Genomic DNA, 25,376 nt, shown 5'->3' with positions numbered 1-25,376 from the left:
TCCTTGTTGAGATCTACTCCATCTCCCCAAATTCTCTATTCATTAACCTTCTTTACCTTTGCACTTAGAGAGAGGCAAGGCCAAGAGAGAGCGTTATGACTATTCTGCAGTGCAGAACAGGACTATAATTAAAATTGTATAATTAGTATTCATGATGATATCTTTGGCTGTTTTTTTACTAATTGTTTTAAGAAAATTTCAAAATCCAACTTTTAAAAGAAGCATTCGATTTTTTTTACCAGCCTGCTGCACGCTCAGTGTAGAAAACAGTGCCCAAAACTATTAATCTCCATCTTCCATATTAGCAATTAGTTATCTCTACATGGGAAAAACTGTGTGGCAGGAGAACATGGGGAGGGAGGGTACCTCCAAAGTAGACTTGCTACCAAGGTCATAACAGCCAGAACTGCCACTGACAACAGCAAGAGAGGCAGCAGCTCAACCAAGCCATCTCTAGTGAGAGGCTGAATGGCTTCCTTCTAGGGAAACACCCTCATGTAATAAGCACACCTCATACCCAGTGGAACATGAAATAAGAATTGTATCATTTAGATATGGAATTTAAAGAACTTCATTCCTTCATGTACCTCTGCACTCCTCGAGGAATTGCCAACTTCTTGCTTAAGAGTCTTTCACTACAGCAGTCCACTAGCCTCTTCAGGGTATATAGACATTCACGAAAGGTAGAGAAAAAGGGATAGTGACTAAGGATGCAAAGTGAAGTCAGGGTACTGTTACGAGACCGGTGAGTGCCTTTTGTTGAACGTTTACTCCGAGGCGATCGATTCACATCTGGGGCAGACTCTGTGCTTGGTGGCTGCAGGGAAACACCACTTTCTGAACCCTCATTACCCCTCTCTTCCTGAGTAGTGGAACTATCCCCAGATTTGGGGGCTTTCTGTCCATCTCGGACGCGATGTCCACCACTGCCTTCTCCCTTCTCCTTGGGCACACGCTTCTGGAAGGAACGGTAGAAGTTAACACATATCCCATAGCGAGTGACACCTGTATCTTTATCTGTGAGTGTGAAGACAAAGGAAGTATCATCTCGCAAGCTCATCCGCTTCTGCCGCACACTTAAACATCCTTCCGGTTGGCAGAAGAACACTACATCAGGAGGAAGTGGGAGATCAGCATGGTCTTCTAGAGGGTAACGACGGAGTAGTTCAGGTGTTTGTGCCACACTATCGCTGCTTGGTTGCCTACAAGGAAAGCAAATGCAAAATTACTTTGCTACAGAAACCCCACACTGGTTACACACTTTTACAATTCAAATACTTTAAGACCCTTTTCTGTCACTAGAGATTCTAGGTACCATGACTCTGTCCTTGGGTAATAAAGGAGTTGTGTAATAAGATACTAACCAGGAACAAGTCAAAACAAATTCATGGACTTCATGAGGCCTGAACATGTTGGCCAAAGTATTCAGCACCAGCATCTTCCTGATCCACAAGAATGTGTGGGTCAGGGGCAATAACTATCTTCACAGCCTGCTGGATGGAAAAGCTGGCACCATGAAGAAAGGAATTTTAAGCTAGTGACAAAAGGTGGGCCCTTCCCTCATCAAGGGAGAAGAGATAGTTGTGGGAGAGCCTTGACAATGTGGTAACCTGATTTGAAAGCCACCTTTTAGGATAAACCCTCCTAAGGTAGTATACAATAACCATTAGAAACCATACAGCATAACAAAACAATAATAAAAACAGAAGATCCTTAATTAACAGTTAAAACCAAATACACAATGGCCCCAGTAGTCTTAACTCAATTATGGGAGTAGGTAAACAGGTGAGTCTTTAGGGCCTGTTTGAAGATCTATGATGGGGCTTAGAGGACAACAATTGGAACGTATTTCCACAAGCAGAGGGGGCACTACCAAGAAGGTCCTATCCCTCATGCCCACCAGCCTAACTGCTCTTAAAGGCAGGCACACTGGAGACCCGGAGGCCAGTATTACCATTCCCTTATTACAGACCCAGAGTTGTGGGGAGGGCCAAGTTCCATTAAACAAGGGAGGGCTTGCATAAGACAATTAAGCAAACTGATGACTGAGCTGTTATCTGAATGAGAGAGGTCCAGCTCATGCTCTTAATTACACTGATTTTATAGGGGAACTATTTTAATTGTTAATCATATATTTGATGAAATACAAGTATTAACTGAACAATTAACTGCAATATGCAACAGATGTTTCATATATTCACACCCCACGAGTTTAATATGATATTTTCTTAGCAGTTAATAAATCACAGCAAAGGACGTCACTGATTATAAAAGCTACATATACCAGTTCTGATAAAAATTAAACAAAAGTATCTAAATAAGGGGCACACATGGCATTCTAACTTTCGTGATTTTTTTAAATGAAAAGCAGCTGCTGCAATTTAGAACAAAGGAAGGACATGTGCCTTCCCCCAACAGCGAAGAGATGCAGGTTTCTGTATCTTTTACCAAATTTCTATATATTTTAAATGTATGGCACATTAACAACTAGGCTATATTGTGCCACACATTAGTCTTGTTGCAAATGATGGTTCCCTGTAAAGATAAAAGCATCTGGGGTAATTGGAAAGGAAAAATGGATAACAGTTAAAGCACCTTCTCCCCACCTGTCTTCCTCCATTTCCAATTACAGTCTACAGTGGTTGCGTATTGCTAAACAATTAAGTTGAGGGAGGTTACCCAGAACTCAGTGTAACATGTAGTTTGACCTAGTACTTTTTGCCAGCATTTCATGGGGATAGAACAAAAATCCCCCCAAAGATCTTCTATCCAAACTTAGAGCAGAGGTTAACTTATAAGAACTTCGGCTGGGAATCTTATCTTTAAATATGCCATCTCCCCACCCTGCTAAGAATGCCCCTGAGAATGCTGTTACATCATAGCACAGAGGTGTTCAGGGCATTCTGGCCCAAAGAATGCTGCCTGGCTGTTGTAGGCAGCCAAGCTGCCACTTAACAAGCAGTGCCAAGTTTGTTTTAAGTAAAACAGGGGGGGAAGGGGAACCTTGCCCATGTCTTATCTAAAAGAAAGACCTCCCCAAATTTTTAGAACCCCCCCCCAAAATGTACCTGAATATCCCCCCTCCATTTTATGGAGGACAAATGGTTGCATGAAAGCTAGGGTAGGTATTTGGCACACCTTTAGTTTGGTATTAAATTAATTATATCATCTGCAGGGTACTTTTAATTACTATGTCAGGAGAAATGCAGCAATTTAATATATGAACTGTTTGCTTGTCAGTGGCTTTTAATAATTTGATTTCAAGTGACATCTAAAGCCAGCAACAGCCAGTGAAGTGGGGAAGAAAGCACAAAATATCCACTGTTGCAGCATAGTGACCAAGAGGGTGGAATGCACAGCATCTTTACTGGCACGCAACTGATGAAAGCAGCTGAGGCAGGGGGCATCTGCACCAAGCACTCTTGGTCATCATTCACCAGCAGTGTGCCTGCAGAGAGTTGCATGATTTCCCACTGCCTTGGATACATCCAACAGATACCCCACCAGTAAAGATATAGGCTCCTCTCCCTCTTGGCTGATGATCAGTGGCAGCAGAGATTTACTGCTTTCAACTCCAGCCCACAATTGGCCCAGACTCCATATATATGCACATTATGCAAGTCACATTTTGATTGTTGCTATTGTACCTGGCCCCAATAATCACAAGGTAATCAAGTAAGCGAGGACAGCTCTTCTTCCTCTGCACCATGGTCACACCTCCTTCACTATGACATCTCAGTGAATTCGTCCTTCATTGGTCCAGCTAGCTTCAGTTGTCTGCCTTTGAGAAAAGAAGGCTCATGGAAACTGTGACATCAACCTACAGTCAAGAGATATTAAACTCAAGGTCAGATTCACATTCACTTTGATTATAAGCAGCACTTTGTGCATAATCAGCAGATTTGTCACAAAACAGCTTGATCCGAGCAAAGTATTCACATTTCCACCATCTAGACCAGGGTTGGAAAACCCTTTTTTCAATCAAAGTATTGAATTCCAATCTGAGAAAGCTCTTGGGGCCCACATAGCCAATGACAAAATAGTTGGGACCAAAATGTGATTCTTATGGATTCAAAGCCTACTCAGAAGCATGCAGGAAAAGCCTCTTCAGGGCTACTCATAAGTAAGCAGGAATGAATTGCACAGCAGCAATTTCAAAAAAACATCCCATATAACAAGCCTCTGCATGCCTAATCAGAGGAAAGCATGAGCATCACATCTACTTGCTTTCAATACGATCGACCATGGTATCCTTCTGGGACAACTGTCTGAGTTGGCAGTGGGAGGTACTGCATTGCAGTGGTTCTGCTCCTACTTGACAGGTTGGCTCCAGGAGGTAGTGCTTGGGGGACATTGCTCAACCCTGTGGATTCTCCAGTATGGGGTTCCGAAGGGGTCAGACTTGTCCCCCATGCTGTTCAACATCTACATGAAACAGTTGAGTGCAGTCATCCAGAGTTTGGAAGTGTGTTGTCATCAGTATACTGATGACACACAGCTCTATTTCTCCTTTTCACCTTCATCAGGTGAGGCTGTGGATGTGCTGAACTGGTGTCTGGCTGTGTCAATGGACTGCATGAGGGCTAATAAACTGAAACTCAATCCAGGCAAGACTGAGATGCTGTTAGTAGGTGGTTCTCCTGAACGGATGGAGGGTGTTCAACCTGTTCTGGATGGGGTTGCACTCCCCCTGAAGGAGCAGGTTTGTAGCTTGGGGGGTTCTCCTAGAACCATTGCTGTCACTTGAGGCTCAGGTGGCCTCAAGTGACAGCACTCCTCAAGTGGAGTGCCTTCTACCAGCTTTGGTTGGAGGCCCAGTTACACCCCTATCTGGACAGGGATAACCTGACTTCAGTTGTCTATGCTCTGGTAACCTTCAAGCTAGATTGCTGCAATGCACTCTAAACCACTATCATGTCTCCTCTTACTTGTCTTTTTACTAAGCCCCAAAATAAGATCATCACAACAGCACAAGAAAGGTCTTTAAATAGTTCTTGTCAGGATGTCCTCTGATTGCACCATGTTGGAAGCACAAAACTACCATATGATTGTGTTGGGGTAAAATATGAGAGCAATCAGTATCCAGCTCTCTGCCTACACTAAATCAAAATGTAAACAGAAACACTATAACATAAGAGTCATAGCTCTCATCAGTGCAATTTGTTTACCTATCCTGCATTAAGCAGGGGGTTGGACTCGATGGCCTTACAGGCCCCTTCCAACTCTTCTATTCTATGATTCTATCCCATGTGCAGTTGCATATGTCAGTTGTTTAGTAGAATTATATGCAACCACATATGCTAGTACAGAATAGCTTTAGTGCTTGGAAGATGACAATATTCACAACAAGCAAACAAAAAAACTGAAGGATATCATGGCTCAAAAACAGATTTGGTGTCTTAAGAAAAGTAGCTGAAGTGAGGAAAGTGATATGTGCATCAATATTTGTTATATTAGACAAGGAGGAGAGAAAAGGCATAACCTTCAAACTGGAGATACACTGTTTCCCCAGACCTAGCACTCACTTTTTGTAAACATATATAACCTCATATAGCAGCTAGAGACCAAACAGCTTCAATAGGGGTATCTGTCAGCAGAATCTTTAGTTTTAGATATATTTTTCTGCTCAGAATGATGACAACGTCATTTATAAAGATTTTCATGGAACTTAGTTAATACCACTTACTATATAACAAGCCTAGCTAACACGTATTATAAACTTACACATAAATGTGGGTTAATTAATCTGATTACAAGACTTATGTAAGCAAATCTTTTTCTGCTTTACGAAGGCCAAGTCAAATTATTGCCAAGTCAGGATCCACAGCAACAAGTGCCCAATCCCCAGTTCCATCCATAAATATACTGCAGTGCTGAGCTTTGCTGAGGAGTTATAACTCAGAAGCATAGCATTTGACATGCAACATTTCTTTCCTATACGAGTAGGTTCACCTAGAGAGCATATTTATCATTTCACTTTCATCTAGTTGCATTTCTATTTACTCGATCCAAAATGGGAATGAGAGGAGGAAAAAAACCAAAACAGAGAACAAGGCTGAAGCAGCTAGAACACTAAAGAGCACCATGCCACAGTGCAGCATGTTTTTATAGGGGGGCACTTGTAGAACATTTAATCACAAAGTTGATCTGCTACACTTACTATTAAATGGCCTCAGGTCATATATTCAGCAACGTTTACTATTTTGATAGGAAACTATGTGTGTATAGGGGGTGGATATAGAGAATACTTTTGTTTTCCTTTAGACAAAAAGGAAAAAAGAATCAGCATGAGTCTGGCAACAAGACTTAAAAATGAAAAGGGATGTTGTTTTTGGTGAAGGACTAGAAAAACATGATGAGTCTATTCAGATGTCACATTAAGCCATGGTTAGGCCACTAACCCTTTTGCAGCAAATGGTTAATGAGCATGTTTAAACCATGGTTATGTAGCCACCATGGTTAGGAATGGTTCACACAGCACGCTAAGTCATGGTTCACACTACACACTGAACCGTAATGTTTATCTCAAAAAGCTTAACCACTGTGGCTTAGCGTGTTATCTAAACAATACTCAATTAATCAAAATGAACGTTACCAGCTGCAATATGTGAAATGACAAACTTTGCAGTAGATAGAGCCTTAGTGATCATGCACGTGTATTTACATACATGTATACTACCATCAACATGCATACCTCCAAGTTAACTTCTAGGCTTTGTGGGAGGGGAGCTAAAACTTCAAGAATCACAACACTGGTGAATGCATGCACATACTAAACTGTCCCCAAGATAGGGACCATATAAGGACAAGTTCCAAAAAATAGGAACTATTCCTGGTAAATAGTGACTGTTGGAACATATATGTGGGAAGATGCTGCTACACTATATTACAGTATGAGGTGCTGGAGCCCAGGACCACTTTTATCTATTTATCTCTACTTATCTACTGTTTATATGAACTTGACAATAGATTCATTTGGCAAGATAATAATGCATTTAAAATAGGATGACTACAGTATAAACTAGAGGCACAATATCTGACAGGAAACATGAGCAGCTTTCAAACAACAGAAATGCTCTAAAAGATCTGAGGTAGTAAACAAAATGACATCAACCATTAAAATCTGCATTTTAAGTACAGAATTATTTTTGAAATAAGGCAGGAAATCCAATTTTAGCCATTAAATGATACACTTAACTAGTTTGCACTGAACAGGAGGCACAGACTGCAGTCATTAATCCTCTTCCAATTCAGAGCAGGAAAAAAACAGGGCTCATCAAAAATAAATGAAGCCTACAGAGATATTATAAGAGTGCAACCCAGTTAAGAGGCCCAAACAAAAAGAGCACAGATGCCAAACCACATCTGGTGACTTTAAAAATATCTTGCCTTTTCAATAGCAGCATAATGCCAACAGAAACACTCTCCAATAAATACCAAAATCAGTTCTTTGCTCCACATGATACTGGAGAATCTCCTATAGAAGTGGCAATGATGCTGATTAAACAAAGACAGTTGTGTTCCTCAACACCTACAGTCACACATTTGCAGATTCAATAAGCAAGGTAATATGTAACACAAACAAATTGTTTGTGAGAGAGCTTCGGCTATTGGGCGGTACAAAATGTAATAAATAAATAAAATAAATATTCCCCATACAAATGGAGGCTGCCATTTCTGCTACACTCGTGTACAGATTGTGGTTATTGTTGCTCTAGTAACTGATTTGGTTAACATTATCATACATAGTACATGATTTCTGCTTTCTTATAGGAGAATGTGACTGCAGCATTTTTGTCTGCAAGTGGACTGGCCATGCAGTCTCCATGTATGCAGCTGCTGGATAACAGAAGCCTCAGGTAATCTGATTCAGTTCAGTCTCCATAGCAACTCAGTTTCTTGTCCCTAGATCACAGCCAATCTGAACTATTTATAGTGCAACTGCAGCCTCCCTCTCCCCCATGCACACACAAATCACTCAGCACCACCCACACTACAAATAAGATTCACCTGGGCATAACAGCTGCATCATGCCAGCAATTAAGCATCACTTTCACGGCACCCAAAGGCCTCTATGGCAGCATGACATTTGCTTCACACGCTAAAACTTCCCAGCCAGAAGGACTTTCCCCATGGATGGTAGAATGGAACTCAGCTTTATCTCTGACTTTGAACTAGGCTATCAATCACACAGAATATTTCTAACAATACACAACTTCCCTGCCACATATACATGCAGGGTGATTATCTAGACTTTCTGTAGGTGTTCTCCAAAATTGTCATCTAGGCACAGGGTCTAGAATTGCCTCCCATCATAGCAGTAAGCATCCAAACAAATCAGTAAACCAATTTGCAAATCTGGGAGCCTATGTTCCTAATCTATGCAACTCTACCCACAAAATAGAAGAGAGAACCAAACATGGTTCCTTAATCCTTTCCATGGAATTTCAAAGGGACACAAACTGGAGCTGACTCAACTCAAGGTTTTCACTGGAGGACTCAGGTAGCGGGAAAGTCTGTAACAGCAATCCAGGTATGTTCCTGGCAAACATGGCTATACAACAGTTCTTCCAGGCAGCATCTGTTTGGTCAGCCTTTCTCCCCGCTTCCCCAACAGATAGCTTCTTTCTGGAGTTACAATGAACACCTGATATCTAAGGTAGCATAGATGGAGGGACACAAAGTACTTGTACGTGTGCACATGCATGTGCATTTTATTTATTTGAAAACATTTATACTATGCCTGATCTCCAAGGAGTTCTACAAGGGAAAGAAAAAATGCATGCCTAAAAAAATATGCAAGACACACATAGCACTTTTTTGTACAGCAAGGGTAAATAAAGAATTAAAACAACTGCTTTTCCAATTCCATTTTCCATCATAATGCTAGCGCAAGGGATTGGAAAGATATTTGCAACAGTCCTCCTTCCCACCAACCTACCTCAAAAGTTCCCATCTGCCCAAACAGTTCTCATTATTTTGGCAAACATTTGCTGAGATAACCTTATCTCTTTAACATCACACTAAGTTACGACTGTTAGTTTGGTCCTGCTTAACTTCAGAACTTATACCAACTGGGTTCAAGACACGGCAGCCGGTAACCAAGCCAAGTCCAAACATGCAAACATCATCACAGACTCAAAAGTAAATTGAAATGCATTATTTACAAAAATAAAATTAGCATGGTGTTTACATGAGCATAAGTTGAAATCTTCTTTGTGATATTAGCAGTGAAAGAGAAAGTAACATGAATTCAATCTTAAAAGGTTGACAAAACTGGCACTACAGATAGCAAATTGAGCTTCCAGCATTGTATGGATAATGTGACTCGTCCTCAGCACATCCCTGCATTCTACTTCTGTTTCAAAGCTAAATTTAAACAAGATAAAATTGCTACGTTCCCCTTGACTTCTTCCTGCACACTACGTTCTGGGAATTAAGCAGTTAATTTTGGTAGTGAGAATGTTAGAATCTAAACTTTACATTCTGTTCTAGAACCCAAAGCAAAATGGCATTTACACAGTTAATCAAATTTGAGATTAAAAGGTTTAACCAAGTTTGGTTCTAAGATACCTTTAAGTCTGGAAATGGTTCTAAGTGCCATCTTCAGAAATGAGACAAAGTCCCAAGTTCAGAAAATATTTCAGGAAGCAAAGGGTTAAAAATATTTTAAAGTTAAAGTCTAAAGTCTGTCTAAAAAAGCCATAGTTACCCAAATCCTTGGGTCTGGTGGTCCAGCAAAGATCAGAGGCAAAGACAAGCAGAAGTGAGAGTGAAGTGAAGTGGATCTCTTGCTACACTTGTTCTGGCCAGAGGTGAGGGCCCCAATGAGTCATAAGACAACCATTTTCCAATCAAAATGGGATATGTGAGTGGTGAAACCACCCATTCACCAATCAGAAGTGAGGTGCCTATCTATTCCACAACAATCTCAAATTTTATCCCCATGTGTTTTGGGAACATCTTCAGCATTATCATGAATGGGTTAATCTGAGACTTTACTGAAGTTCTACCATCTGGGCATATTGTCTTGATTGACATGTTCCTCCTCCCTGATCCATCTTCCTTGAACTTACAGTCATCTTCAATCATTTACACCATCTGTGGCTCTCCCCAAACATTGTTCATGCTATTGTGATGTCCTCCCAAACCAACAGTCATCAAGTAAGAACATTCTCAGCATCCCCTATCAGTGCAGGTGCACCACTTGAAATAGTCAGCAAAGGCTTTTCCTTCTGATGCTTCTCTTCTCTGCTTGTTATCAGCAGCTTTGCAAAATAGAGCTCACTGTGACCTTGCTTTTGTTTTTACAAAGATGTGTTTGCAGGATAGTAAAGCAAAGCAAACATTGCTGCATTTTTTTTTCTTTTTTCCAAAGCCAGCTCTCTGTCAGGGTCCTACTTAGAGGTATTATAATGCCACAATTGGTAAAAAATTAATTGGTATAAAATCACAAGTCCAGGGTCTTTTTGCCCATGGGTCAGGGTTCTAGAATGTAAACCTGAGTGTTCCTAAAAAAAAAAAAAAAAGTGAGTCTGGAGTCTTTTAGAGGTCTTCTTGTAGGTCTTCCCAAAACCCTCATTTAGACTATTCAACCATTCCAGATCAAATTAGTTATCTGCAGTTAAAAGTCTCTGCAGTCTTCTCTTAGGAAAATTATTTAGCCATTTCAGTGCCCTTTTGGTCAACACACTTCTCATATTCTGTCTCCTGCTTCTACCATGACCACCAGTCCACTGATCAAATAGCCTTCCTGGAAGTATTGTCCTCTCTTCTGTTGCATCTGTCTGCTTTGAAGACTCCGCAGTAATTACCTTCAGTAATTACCTTCAAATCTCTCCTATGAGGGAAGGTTACAACAGCTGGGATTGTTTAGCTTGGAAAAAAGGAGGCTAAGCGGAGACATGATAGAGGTGTCCAAAATTATGCATGGTGTGGAGAATGTGGATAAGGATACTTTTTTCTCCCTTTCTCAAAATACTAGAACCTGGGGTCATCCCATGAAACTGATTGGTGCAGATTCAGGACAAATAAAAGGAAGTACTTCTTCACAGAGCGCATAGTTAAATTATGGAATTCACTACCACAAGATGTAATGATGGCCACCAATTTGGATGGCTTTAAAAGGGGGGGTGGATAAATTCCCAGAGAAGGCCATCAATGGCTTCCAGCTGTGATTATGTGCTACCTCCAGTATCCGAGGCAGTAAGCCTATGTGCACCAGTTTCTGGGGAACATGCGTGGGAGGGTGTTGTTGCACCATGTCCTGCTTTGTTGGTCCCTGGTCGACAGCTGATCCAGCATGGCAGTTCTTATGTTCTTACTCTTATCATCAATTCTTAATATGTTTGCTCTATTCTTCCAATGAATTTTTTGCCTCTCCCATCTCCAACCTTGGGTCACTGCCTCCCTTCAATATCTTCACTCATGTTCTCATGCATGCCTGTGGAAAGCAAAAGAGTTGATTCCCTCTTTGTCATCTGCCATTTACCTGGCCAAGCAGCACTACTACATCTCTCTGATCCACATGTACGAACCCTCAACATTTCTTCCCTAGCTCTGATGCTCTGTTAAGGCCTGACTCACTGTCATACCCATTCTCACTCTCTACCCAAGATTCTGCTTCCTTCACTCTGATCTCTCTTCTTCACTTTCCGGGTTCCTCTATCAGTTGTCCTTCCTCCTACAATTTGTTCTACCTCAGACATGGGGAACCTCTGGTCTATGGCCTGGTTATGGCCTACAGGGATTCCCCATCTGACCTGCCAACTTCTTCAACATGAGAAATATCTGACCTGAAATATTTGCAGAAAAGATTATAGCACACTTATTGAGATTTACACATAGTATTATATAAACATTTTACCGGAGTAAACATTTAAAGAAAAAAGCATGCACTTCCCTTACATTGTTCAAATATAAAAAAGAAACGAAGTTACTGAAAACTGTTGACATAATAGTCTTCTCCAACCTGGTGCCCTCCAGATATGTTAGGCTACAACTCCCAACATCCTTCAGTCAGCATAGCTGGCTGGGGATGCTGAAAGTTGTAGTCTAACACATCTGGAGAGCACCAGATGGGGAAGACTGGACAAATTAATTTTAGCAACCCAAAGCACCATGCATAATATGCTGGCAATTTCAGTGGAGTACAACTTTCGTCAGCTATGGTTGATGGGGCACCTTCAGTTTCACTATCATTACTTCTTAGTTTTATTTCACACTGAGATGTATATGTAGTTGATATATATTCTCTCACATACGTAGTATAAATAATCACCTAAAATCATTAATTACAACTTTAAAACTGCCAAGCTTGTCTAATATTGTATTTGCAATTGGCATACATTCATTTTTATGAATGAATTTATGAAATGGAAACTTTTCCATAGAAAAATAAAGCCCTGGGGGAAATAACTGTTGATGTCTGCCCAGGTCTGCTCTACACAGCAAGTCTAAAGGAGCAATTCTATGGCCACTAGACACTGACTAAGGGCCACAAGAATTTTGGTTCCTGAGAACTGAGGTCATAGCTAGGACTCCGACCTTGGTTCCAGAAACCATGCTCTCCGCCCCTGTTCCCTCATAGCCAGCATGGTTCTCACCATGCAAGCTACGTCTCTGCGCTTGGAAATGGAGTGCAGAGAAGGCAAAAAAGAGGCAGCTCCAGGGACTTTCTTCCGGGTTTCCAGGCCCCTTCCTTCCAGCTCCCCAAAGTCACACTTAGATGGGTAAAATCACCCATCTGACTCTAGGAAAAAATGCAGGATGGCCAGAGCACAGAAGAGAGGATCCCCTACATGCTCCAACCGCCCTGCATAGGATTGCCGGCAATCTCCAATTTTGGAGGCCAGAGAGAATCCAGATAGAATTGTGCCCTAAATTTCCTTTCCCGCTAAACCATGTGTTTTGATGGTTTCAGCCATTTATGTTGGAAGCTCTAAGTACAAAGAACATACTGTTTGACAATTTGAGAAACTGTTCTTGGAACCACCACAAAATGGCTGCCATGGGAAGCATGACAAAGGATAAGTAATTTACCCAAAAGATTAAGTACAAGGCAAAAGTGGGCTCTGAGCTCCAACCCACTAAAATACTTCTTCGAATCTTCACTTTGAGCACCAATGGAAACCTATTTCACAGCAATCCCAGTTGCCAGCAAAAAAAGTATTTTGTTTTTGCTTTTAAGTGGGAGAGGTAGGGCACCTTGGCAGGCATCAAGAAAGGTGTCTGGGGACACATTTTTATTTGTTTTATTTACTACATTTATATACCGCTCAACATCTAGACAGATAAAAAGAATAAAACACCAAATTAAAAAAATGTTTGTAAAACAGAGTATCAATAAAAACAATGGCTGGTCAATCAAGGAAGGCTTCTTCAAATAAAGATGCTTTCAGAAGGTGCCAACAACAACACAATGTTGGTGCCTATGTGACCTCCAGAGGCAAGAAGTTCCACACAAAGGGCCTACCACATTAACGGCTCTTCTCTGGATGGACTCCAATGGGCTATAGTTCTCTGTGGACCCACCAGTAGCATGCCATCTGATGACCTCACTGACCAGGCAATAAGGGGGAAGGTGCTCTTTCAGTATCCCACAGACACCACGTTGCCTACCCCTGAACTATAAACAAAGGGAGGGAGCATCAACTTTTCTGGTGTTCCACAGCTAAGAAATGTTTGCTAGACTACAGAACGACCAATGATACCAGTAATTCTACCCCCTGTGCAGCCGCATAAGCCGGGATACGTAAACAGCAGCCAGCAAAGCTGGCAGCTGAGATCTGAGTCTTATCTGGCAGTACCTCCTGATATTGCAGAGGATTAGAATTAACCTAGAATGGATAGCTTAAGAACTTGCCAACAAAATTACTCACTGTCAAAGCAGTACAATCTTGCCACCTAGCCAATAAATAAAAACAGTCATCAGCACAAAAAAGTAGGATAGTTTACTTAGAGGCTGTTATATAGCACAGGGGAGGGAACCTCAAGCCCATGGGCAAAAGAGAGACCTCTAGGCCTCTCAACTTGGATGTCCAGACTCTCTCCAGGCCATGTCCCCTCTCCCTAGGCCACAACCCTTCACCAGACCCAATTCAGAGTTACTGATACTTACACTCTGTCCCCGACTACAGTGCTGACGGAAAGAACCTTGAATAATTTAAGGAAGGAGAATACCCTGATAAAAATGTATTTTTCCCCACTGTATCCTGAACAAAGAAACAACTCTATAACTCTGTGCACATTTGCCTCTGGGAATCCACACTGCTGCAATACAGATCTTGAGAAGTTTCAGCCAAGATAATGCAGACCCCAATGCTGGATAATAGGAGCAATTCCACATCAGGGGATGATAGAGAATGTGTCTTGTTCATCCCCTTTGCAGTCCTGTAACTTGATCAGTTCCTTTTTCCTTGTCCTTCCCCTTCCTCTTGCCTCTGCACAAGCACCATGCAGCCTCTCCCTGAAGGAAGCAAGTAGCCATACCTCATGCCTTCGCTTACTTACACACCCAGCTTTAGGGGGTGCTTGCAGTTAAACAATGTTAGATAGCTTTCTCTGATTATGTGTATAAAAGCACTAATAAAGTAAGTTGATTTGAACTTCTTTTAAACTGGCTCTAATCTGCATTTATTGCCCCTAATACTAATGCTGTGTTGCCAATCTTTTTCTATATAAAGTAACTCTGCTGTAAATTACATCAGATTTTCCACCACCCCAACTACATTCTTTCATCCATCTGGGAGGATGAAGGCGCAAAAATACTTTATCCTGTATGGTAATCAAGAAAGCAAGTTTTTCTAAATTAATTCTGGGCCTAATGTAATAATCTTGTAAAAGCTAGGATTAATGGAACATCTAGAAGTCTTCAAAGTGTAATATAATAACTGATTTGGCAGAATCATGTAAAGTGTTCGTTTACTTTTATCTGTTTCCCCCCATTTTCCTTACCATTTCTTTTGTTTACTTTAAATACTATCCAAGAGTAAAGAATACTCGGGAAATACTTTCTTTCCAACAACTTAAAGCAAAGGGAATATTAGGGTGCTTACTCAAGAACATGTAAAGCAGAATTGTTACACTCAATGCATTTCAATACATTTCAAGCAAATTTATTGCGGTAATATCAGTTTACAATCAGGGCCAGACAGAAGGGGAATGGTGGCATTATGATAAAGTATTCTAGACCCTCACAGGAGAAACTATGTTTCCTCCTCTATCAGCATTCATATACACACTAAAGCAAGTCCACACAAAAGAACTTCCAAACCTAGCTCCAACTCTTGTCTTGCCTCTATTGGTATACAACTATTTTGTACATATGGTCCTATCCCAATTTGTAATTCAAAGCTACCATTAGAGATCAGTATAAAGGTTACGTATTTCATGGGAAACACTTTTTTTATTGGACATCGGTATGCACAAATTACATATACAGCCTATGCACTGCATGAAATTCTTTAGCTGCCCTGCAGGAGTCTGAAGCATTCAGTACTAGCTATTATCACAGAAAGAGTACTGGACTGGGTGAACCATTGGGCTACCAGTATGTTAATTTCACTGAGGGATGCTGCTAAATACACATGGGCTATTTTTCTTCCTGCATCCTAAATTAACCACTGATAAGCCTGAAGTCTGTCTACCTCAGATCTAACCAGTGTTCAGTTTCTAAAATGAAAGTGCTGAGGCACAAATCTACATTGAAGTTGTGTATCTGATTTGGAAGCTCTTTCCTCTAAATCTCAGAAGTTGATTGTGGTGCTAAATGGTTGAGTACATATGCTCAAAGTCATTATTCTATGTGTTGGTGCTGAGCTATGGCATTGAAAACTGGTTATTGGTATGCCTTGCCTGAAACTAAACTCTAATAACCAAAACAATATTGACAAACTACTAACCTCAGACGTTACATACTTTTGAACTACCCAAAGGACATGCTTAATATGGATTCCTAACAGACTAAGAGAGAAGCTAAAAGCATCCAGGTTTCAGTGTCAGATATTTCAGAAGTTATGCAGAGGCAAACTCGGTCTGCCACCAACAGTACAATCAACAGGGATGTGTTGCCATCCAGTACCTGCATTTATAAACATTTTGCTTCATTCATACTTTTTTTTACAACTGCAATCCTAAACAGACTTGCAAGGAGTAAACTTCATTGAACATAGTGAGGTAATTCTGAGCAAACATGTAACTTAGGGGCACACTTTTAACAATCCTAGGTGTAAAACAAAAAAATGTCATCTGAAGTGGTCCTGTATATTTAATGTAATGTGATAGTAGAACATGAACATCAAAATTATCTCTAATTTGCTGACTAAAGTCACATGTATACTCCATGAATTTTTACTTATCCAATTTTAGTATTCTATCAAACAGGACATAAGAAGAACCATGCTGAATCAGACTAAGGGTCCATCTAGTCCAGCACTCTGTTCACACAGTGGCCAGCCAGCTGTCAACCAGGAAACCAGAAGTAGGACATAGTGCAACAACACCCTCCCACCCATGTTCCCCAGCAACTAGTTAAACAGGCTTACTGCCTCTGATACTGGAGATTGCACTAAGCCATCAAGACTACCAGCCATTGATAGCCTTCTCCTTCAGGAATTTACCCACCCCCCTTTTAAAGCCATCCAAATTAGTGACCATCGCCACATCTTGTCATAGTGAATTCCATAGTTTAACTGTGTGCTGTGTGAAGAAGTACTTCCTTTTACCTTTCAATCCAGGAAGGACTGCCCACATTTACTGCTCAGAAGAGCAATCCCTTTCCTTCTTAATCTGTAGGCCCTGCTCTTGTCCCTATATACTCACAATGCATCCAATGCCTTAGCTTCATTGTCCAGTTTAAAACTCCTTGCATTTCCACTACATTCAGATTCTCTTCTTTTTTTACTTCCCTACTTAAAAAAATGGAATATTTCAATAAAATATTCAGCATCGAAGAATTATGAAAAAAGTTTAGCAGTCCGAGCACAACATGGTTTTTTTCTAGTTCACTGGCTATGTATTTCCATAAGCTAAGATAAATACACAAAGAAGTTTGTTTAGAAGACATATTCAAGGTGAAATTGTCATAACACAGTGCCACTATTTTTCTCACAGAATAGATATGTCAGCACAAAATTTATATAACAGTTGCATAATGATTCATCTATTTGGAACTATAAAATGGTTGATTATGTAATTGTGTGCAGAATATACATCAAATATATATGGTCTGATATTTTATTATATGCTAATAATACATGCAAATGTCATTATGTACAAGAAAGGAATCCTCTGATAAGGAAGTAGGATTTTGTAACCTCATAGTTTGCAAGCACCTATGTGCTAAGCTGTCTGTGGCATAAATAATGACTAGCACCATAAACTGGGCTCAGAAGCATAATAGTAGCCAGTACAGTTAGTTAATACTGGCCTTATATGTTCCTTATATTTTGCCTGTTATACCTGCAAGGAGCTGAGATGCTGCATTCTGTATGAGGTGAAGTTCTGATGAGACTTCAACAGCAGCCCCATACACAACCTACTGCAGAAAGATTTAAAAGCCATCTATCACAAGAGCCCTAGTTTCCAGATAGGTACAACTAGTACCTTTCCTCCAGGAAGAGGTACAAGTGGTAAATCAATTGTAATGGATAAAAAAAATACTCGCCACTGTCAGCACCAAGGATCAGAAGTGCTATGAGAAGATTATGTAACAGCTAGTAAAAAATGTCTGTGGGTGGATAACTTTTGTATAATTATTTACACAGCTCTTTTACTGAACAATCCTATATATGTCTATTCAGAACTAAGTATGTATAAGAATTGCAACCTTAGCAGTCTTTAAATGTATACTTGCAATATATATATTCCATATAACTCACTTAAAAAGACACACACCAATCATCTTCACACTCCTTTTGGCCTCCCAATTTTTCCTCATCATAAATAATCTCAAAATACTTCTGATCTCTTGAAAATTTCCAACTCCTAGCAAATGTATACTCTGCAGCCACTTGCCTATTTAGCTATTTACATTTATGTAAACCCTAAAATGAACTGAATTTATAAAAGCAGCTAAGTTGCAGGGAGATTGCGGTAGTCCATATGTACAAACAAACAAAAAATTCACAGCATTGGGTGTCAGGACATAAGATTAATTCAGTAACCAAAGGAAAAAGGGGAAAATCTTATACATGGTAGATAAAGCATAGTTTTTTTTAAATATATAATCTCATTGTCTGTGCTAAGGTGAATCCCTCAGTATACATAACAGTCATTTCCCTCATTTTGCCTTACTTTGAACACATTCTCTCACTAGACAAGAAAAAAAAGTTATGTACTCTTGGAGTTTACCACATGCCAGAGCTCTTGATGTTTATTATTTTAAAATATTTTTATACCACCTGTCATATAACACATATCTAGGCTGTGTTAGCGTTTAAAACTGTATATAAAAATATAAATACACCAAAACATAACCAGTGGCCATCAGAAAACAAACAAACAGAAAACCAAAATGACAGGCATTACATATCAACCAAAGCTGAGGAGACTAAAGATGTTTTCAACATGTGCCTGAAATCCATCAGAGTTGATACATGTTTTATTTCTGAGGGGAGGGTATTCCAAAGAGTGGGTGCCACTGCAGAAAAGGCCCTCTTCCTTGTTGTTGTCAGGTGGACATCTGGAGGATGTGGCATTGATTTAACTAGAAGAGCTGCAGTAACTGCACTGAAGACATATAGAAATCAGCGTAGGGACAAACAGAAGCTGTTTATATGAGTCAAACAACTACTTTGAAGACATGCAAATATTTCTAGTAAATGTCACATTACAAAATAGTTTGGAGAAGTCTGAGGCCGCTAACTCCATAGTTGGGATCATGGCAGCCACATGTAGGACAAGCTGGTTGCCCTTTTCCTTCCCTTGCCTGTATCTCTTTTCCTTGGCTCTAAAGAAAACAGGGTTCAGATAGCAAGAAAGTGTATTTTCTGCCTGATTTGCAAGATAGGTTTTTGCCTTTATCTGTGTGATTTTTTAACTTGTGCAATTATTCATGACATTGACACACACAGAGACACACACACACTAAGTGTGCACACAAATAAAACAACTGCCAGATTGGGGGAATAAAAGTATATCAACAATGCCTGGGGGACAGGCTTCCTGACATAGCATGGTCCACTGCTATGGAAATGCAGAGCTCAGCTATTATTTGGCTGCAGGTAAGTGTGTGAATGTTTAGATTTTAAAGTAGGCAAAGCCCTGTGAACTAGCATATGTGTATTTGCACTACAACAGATGGTGTAGACGACCCATGAAAAGCCTTTCCTAAGCTACTTATTGCCTTTCCCCCACCTCCCCCTATATAAGTATTTCATCAAGTGTTTCTTTACCAGAGTGTGAAATACATACACTCCATTACCAACATATTAATTGTACATGAAATGCCCCTGTTACTCTTCCCAAGAATTATGTACAACTTCTCTACTTATGAAGGCAACAAAGGAAATTTAGAATGTGTAAACCACACTAGCAAGAACATGAGCAAGGTATTTAGTGCTGAGCTTAAATTTTGTGCAAGCTATCGATAACTTTCCAGGCATAATTCAAAGTGTTGATTTTGTTCTTCTGTATCTGAAACTGTTGCCTCTGACAATGATACTTACAGAGATATTTTAACTGGAGTCCCATAGCCACAGTATACCATTCCTTTGGACATTCACAAAAGCAAAAAGGTCTTAAGAGAATTTTCACATATGACACTAAAAAGTGCATTCCACTATGGGGCGGTATATAAATGTAATAAATCAAATCAATTCAAGTGTAATTTCTTAACATTAATTCTTATTAATGAAGAACAGGAATGGAAGAGAAATAAAATACCAATTAAGACTGTGATCCAAGGTTGATAAAAATAGGATTTTTAAAAAATTTAAATAGGATTTCAATTTTAAAAAAAATAGTAAAAAGGGGGTTTAGATCAAAGATTTCATCATGAATACTAAATTATACAACTTCTAATTATATTCTATAAATATGCTAACAGCAGTTTATGCAAATAGGAGGTAACCTGATCAGTCCTACTCTGGACTGCAGGTGGGGTGCAGAAGTGCATGCTCTCTCACTCTTTCAAGGCCTTGCCTTTCTCTGAGTGCAAAGATAGAAAAGGTCAATGAATAGAGAATTTGGGAAGACGGAGTATATCTGAACAAGTAGGAGGAGTCTGGATATAAAAATGCAAGAGATAGGGGAGGGAAATAGCAAGTGAAACTAAAAGTATTCATGCAGTCCTGACTCCTGAGGTAATTTCTGTTGCAGGTATCCGCCACTATAGAAGGGAAGTATCTAGGATGGTGGCAGCAAGCCATAAAAGAGACCCCACCTGGGAATATTTTTTTGTTGTTGTGGTTGAAATTGCCTAAATTTTATTTTTTTTAAGAACTTTACATTTCTCTAAAAATTGAAATAGTTAACGATTCAAAAATCCATGTGTGTCTTTTGGTAATGTTGTTTGCTGAAGAAGAAAATTAACAGAAGAATAAACAATCTTAGTAGAATTTGGTGGTACAATTTAAAAGCCTGTTTGGTGGAGGTGATTCTGGTACATCATGAAAAATATATGATTATTTGAACAGTTGGAGCTGGTTCATCTCCTGAATGACTTCACAGGTTCATTCTGCTTTAATAATAAAATGACCAAATTATCCCATTTTTTGATGAAAATTAAGCTGAAAACAATTCAGAATAATTACTTAGAGTGTACATTCCGTCTAATGAAACCTACATCTCTGAATGGTTACATTAAACAATAATGTAGTTGTATTAAAAATGATGGCTAAATAGGAACTTCCTCACTACTGATTTAAATAATTAAAATTGAGGCCTTCAGTGAAGCTATTTAAATCAATTTGATTTAAATAAAATCAACCCTGCTGCAGTCCTGTTTTGTTACCCAGGAGTAAGTCCCACTGAAACCAACGGGGCTTACTTCTGGGGAGACGTGCATCGAATTGCATGGTAAGCTTCATATAAGCAAGTCAAAATACACATTAGAATGTTTTTACACAGGACCAAAGCCAAATATTTAATATACAATAGAAATATACAGGATCAATACATTCTAGTCATTGTGATATTTTGTCTTTGCATTACAAATGCAGGAACTTCAAAAGTCTCACCTGTAAAAAATACCTTTTAACTAGTAGTGTTTCCAAGAATCTCTAAACAGCATTATATCCTACAAAAGGAGTACAAGTTATATTAAAGGTCAGGTGAAGTTTTCAGGTGAAAGTGTATATTTAAGAAAACCGGCTTGCAAATGGATGTCTCCATTAGATGAAGTACCAGAGACAATAAGTATTCACTGCAGATGAGAGACACATGCAATGTCCCCAGGAAAAATGAAGTATATTTGTGCAGCACATATGCACACTAGAAATGCTGCTCTCTATAGTATCAACTGAGCAATAGTATTTTCTTTGAAGCATGTTGCCTCTACTTTGAAGTTGTTTTAACCCTGAGACAACAGCAGCTTCTACCATCCCTTGATAGACACTTTGTAATTTTCCAGCTGAGAAACTGGAGCCCAGAAAATGCAAGTCAGATCCATCACCAAAGAAGAGTTGACACATCTGTTCTACTCGTTTCCGTGCATGTAAGAAAGACCCAGGCGTTCCTGGGATGACTTAAGACCTACCTACCTCCCCGTCCCCACCCCAGAACATAAAGGGGCTGTGTTGACCACACCAGCGAGCTACATTTTAGCTGCTGCTTCTCACCAGTGACCTTGGCCCAACCAGCCACACAGAGCGAGTCAAGGGGAAACAGCTGCAAGCAACGATGTCCAGCCGCACTGATCAGCCCTCGCCTGCCTCGAAGGATGGACAGATGGATCCAGCATGGGGCAAGGAGAGGCGCCACCGCGCGCGCACCCATCAGCACAGAGGTGAGACAGGAGGAGGCGGCGAGGGGAACCCCGACAAATCACGAACACAAGAGGCAGCCCTCCGAAACACACATCCCTCTGACAGACTCCAGCGGGGTGCTGCAAGCCCACTAACGCCCCGGGCTTAATCCCTCCCTGGCACAGCTCTCCTCCTACCTCCCCACTCGACTGCGCCTCATCCAGCGCCTATCAACACCTCCCCGCCCCACACGACAACCCTCCTTGCGTCAGCCGTCGACCCCCCCCCCCCACCTCACTCCATCTCTTTCCACTTCTGCCCTCCTCCTCCTCCTCCAACGTCCGTGCTTCGTCACCCAGCATCTCCACCACCAACCTCCTCTTATCTTTAACAGACGCACCTGCCGCCCGCCCTGCTATGCAGCGAGCCCCTCAGCACGAACCAACCAGCCCCTGGGACTTCCCACGGATCCTTCGCCTCAGTCAGGCTCGGCTTCACCCCAAGCCCGCCTGCCTCACGCCAACAAATCCGTCGCCGCAGCACAGCCTTCCCCACAAACAGCCGCCACCTCTCAGCTGTTCCCCACCCCCTATGTCACAGACGGCAGGTGGGGCGCACGGCCCCATTATCCGTTCCCAGCCGTTAGCGCGAGGCCTGCTCGTCTTACCTGTCAGCGGAGGCCGCGTCCTCCTCGCGCACAATTCCGCCCAGCCTAACGCCGCCCGGCCAGTTCCGCATCAACAGCCGGGGAGGAGGGCGGGGGAGGAGCGAACCAAGAAGCGGCAGGAGGGCGGGGAGTGGGCGGTGGAGAACGAACCATTCAGCCGCTTGAAGGGGACGGCGTAGAGCAGGAAAATCGGGCCAACCCCCGAAGAGGCGGGAAGAGGATCTGTGGAGTCACACCGCCAGGGCCTTGGAGCACCACGGCCAGCGCATCTTTCCCCACCGCCCGGCCCACGAGAGCGGACAGAAGAGTAAGCCGGTCCAGGGTGGCGTTCTGTAACGAAGTCCCCCTGTCTAACTACGGTTAAAAGAGGCATTATTAAAAATAAAAAGGACAAGCAAACAATAATCTAACACTGAAGGATATTCTAAATAAAGTTGCTATTTTCTTCCAGCAGAGAGCCAAATTCCTCAACACAGCCACCACACATACAAATTCATTGAATGACTAGCTGTACCCTGCCACGCGTTGCTGTGGCTCAGTCTGGTTAAATTGAAAAGCAAGAAAAGACAAAGCAGATGTTTCTAATATGATTAATTTCACAATGCTTGTGGATATACAATATTTTTAGTTGTTCCATTGTCTGTGTAGATATAGAGATTGTCTGGTTTGCCGACTCTAGAACACGCAACATATAATTGTCCATGTGAGAAGCAATCTGTGTCTAGATCTAAACCGCACAATTCTAAAGATTGGCCCTGAGCTTTGTTGATGGTGATTGCAAACGCCAATCGAATTGGGAATTGCAATCTCTTAAATTGAAATGGCATATCTATTGGAATCATAGGAATGCGAGGAATGAGGACATCTTCACCTTTGAAAGGTCCTGTCAAGATTGATCTCCGACTATAACAATTGCCACTTCGTCTATAGGTGGAGCATTGAATCTTCGCACATGTTCTCCAGCAGGCGTTTTGTCAGCATGAATAACAATCTTGTGTGTATCAGATGGCATCATGTCAATTGCTGTTTTGAACAAATGTACTAAATTGTTTTTTTCGTGAAGTAGCTGTTGCAGTTTTGAAACGATGGACCTTTTTATGCCGGTATAAATTCCGCAGCGTGCATTCAATTCATCATTGCCATCACCAATGAAATACATTTGTAGGAATTTATGTTGACTATCTTGAAACGGAAGGAAGGAGCCGGCTTTATGATAAATTTGTCCTTTGACTTTGAAAGTTGGCATAAATGGAGCTGTGATGATTTCTGCGCCAAACGACGTCATTTGGAAGCATGAGTTGTATTTCCTGATGTTAGGTAGGAAATGCTTTGATTCTGCGGTATATCCGGCAAGCAAAGTTTGTAATGGCTCTGGTGGTTCTCCAAGTTGAGGCAGTTTAATTTTTCCAGCAGCGAAACACATTCCTTTTGTTTCTCCATTAAATTTAAGAGCCTTGCAATAAGGACACACTTCAGTCATAGTGCCGATGTGAACATGCCGCCTCAAACTATAATCATCAGCTGGGTTGTACCGGAATGCAAGGCGATTGTAATCGTGTGATTGTTTACCACGGAGTTGAGTTTGACGCTGATGTGCTGTTTCTCGTTGATGTCTTTCAGCCACTCTCAGCCTGTCGCGTTCATTCTGTTGAGAACAAAGCAGATCTGAAGTTGTAGAACGCGATTGCTGTGCTCGCAATCGTGCATCCTCAAGTCTGGCTGAACATTGCTTGGCTGGTTCCTTGGCACGTATTTGAGGCATTCTTTTTCTTTTTTTCTCGTTTGCTGATGCCCGTTCTTCCTCAGTCTGATTTGCAATTTCTCGTCGCAGTGCTTCCGCTCTGCGAGTACGACGACCTAAGTGTGATCTTCTGTGAGGCATTATTTGGATGAAGTAAAGCAAATTGTTTGGTTTTTTAAAAAGGATGTTTTTACGGTGAGGAGGTTAGCGGAAACTCCTGGCAGTTACCTTTCTTCAGAACGTGTAACTGTCACAGGTGTGACATCTATATTCACTCAGCCAATTGTGAGAGAATATGCAAATAGGAGAGGAGGCAGAGGCAGTGGATTGGCCTACTGGTTGGCGATGTCACAATGATCAGCAGGACTGGTTTTGAGGAGGCCTATTTCTTCGATTTTAAGACAAACTTTTGTCCCCATATAGAACATAGTTGCATAACAACGCTTGCATATTCGAATGCAACGTTGTGTCAAAATTTCAAAGCAATCGGTGAAGAACTTTCGGAGATATAATGTCTGTTTCGAACGAACATTTACATTTTTATTTATATAGATATGCATTCTTAAGATTGTTCCTTAACTTAACATTTTAAAGCCAAATCCTATTTAAAACTAGTCAGCAAATAACTCATCTGAAATAAGTCACACATTTTTCAATGGGGCTGCCATCTTCTGGAGTAAAGGCAAATCCTTTATAATAAAACACAGCTTAAAATACTACATACTTAACAATAAGACTTGCGGTTCACTTCAGCCAATTCTTCATGTACCCACAAGTACGCACAAGACGCAATGTGTTGGCACAACTGAGCCTTCCACAACCAAATCAGACCATCCAGTTTTGTTTGAAGCGGCAACCCCCGCTGATCCCCTGCAATTTATGTATTATATTTATATCCCATCTTTCTTCCTCTTGCAAGGAAGCCAAGGTGGCATACATGGTCCTCCTCCTTTCCATTTTTATCCCTACAACAACCCTGTGAGTAGCAAGTTAGGGTGAGAGTCATGGCTGAGTGGGAACTAGAACCAAGTCTTCCAAGTCCCAGATAGCACTCTAACCACTC

At 41.0% G+C, this 25,376-nt stretch overlaps 1 protein-coding gene across 12 annotated transcripts in view; it reads right to left on the bottom strand.

The window, feature by feature from the left end:
- The window catches only part of MADD (MAP kinase activating death domain), a 93,847-nt gene extending 71,206 nt beyond the window's left edge, over positions 1 to 22,641 (bottom strand). For all 12 annotated transcript variants that reach the window (XM_063117512.1, XM_063117513.1, XM_063117514.1 and 9 more), the window contains exons 1-3: positions 22,573 to 22,641; positions 3,648 to 3,820; positions 588 to 1,202 (exon numbers count right to left, since the gene is read on the bottom strand). In XM_063117512.1, the coding sequence (XP_062973582.1) occupies positions 588 to 1,202; positions 3,648 to 3,709 (677 nt within the window). In that variant the 5' untranslated portion in view covers positions 3,710 to 3,820; positions 22,573 to 22,641. The remainder of the gene's footprint in view (positions 1 to 587; positions 1,203 to 3,647; positions 3,821 to 22,572) is intronic.
- Positions 22,642 to 25,376: the final 2,735 nt, after the last annotated feature.

This window comes from Elgaria multicarinata, chromosome 2, assembly GCF_023053635.1.
Source record: "Elgaria multicarinata webbii isolate HBS135686 ecotype San Diego chromosome 2, rElgMul1.1.pri, whole genome shotgun sequence".
Classification (NCBI taxonomy): domain Eukaryota; kingdom Metazoa; phylum Chordata; class Lepidosauria; order Squamata; family Anguidae; genus Elgaria; species Elgaria multicarinata.
The sequence above is the reverse complement of the archived record's forward strand: the minus strand, read 5'-3'. Positions and strand labels throughout refer to the sequence as shown.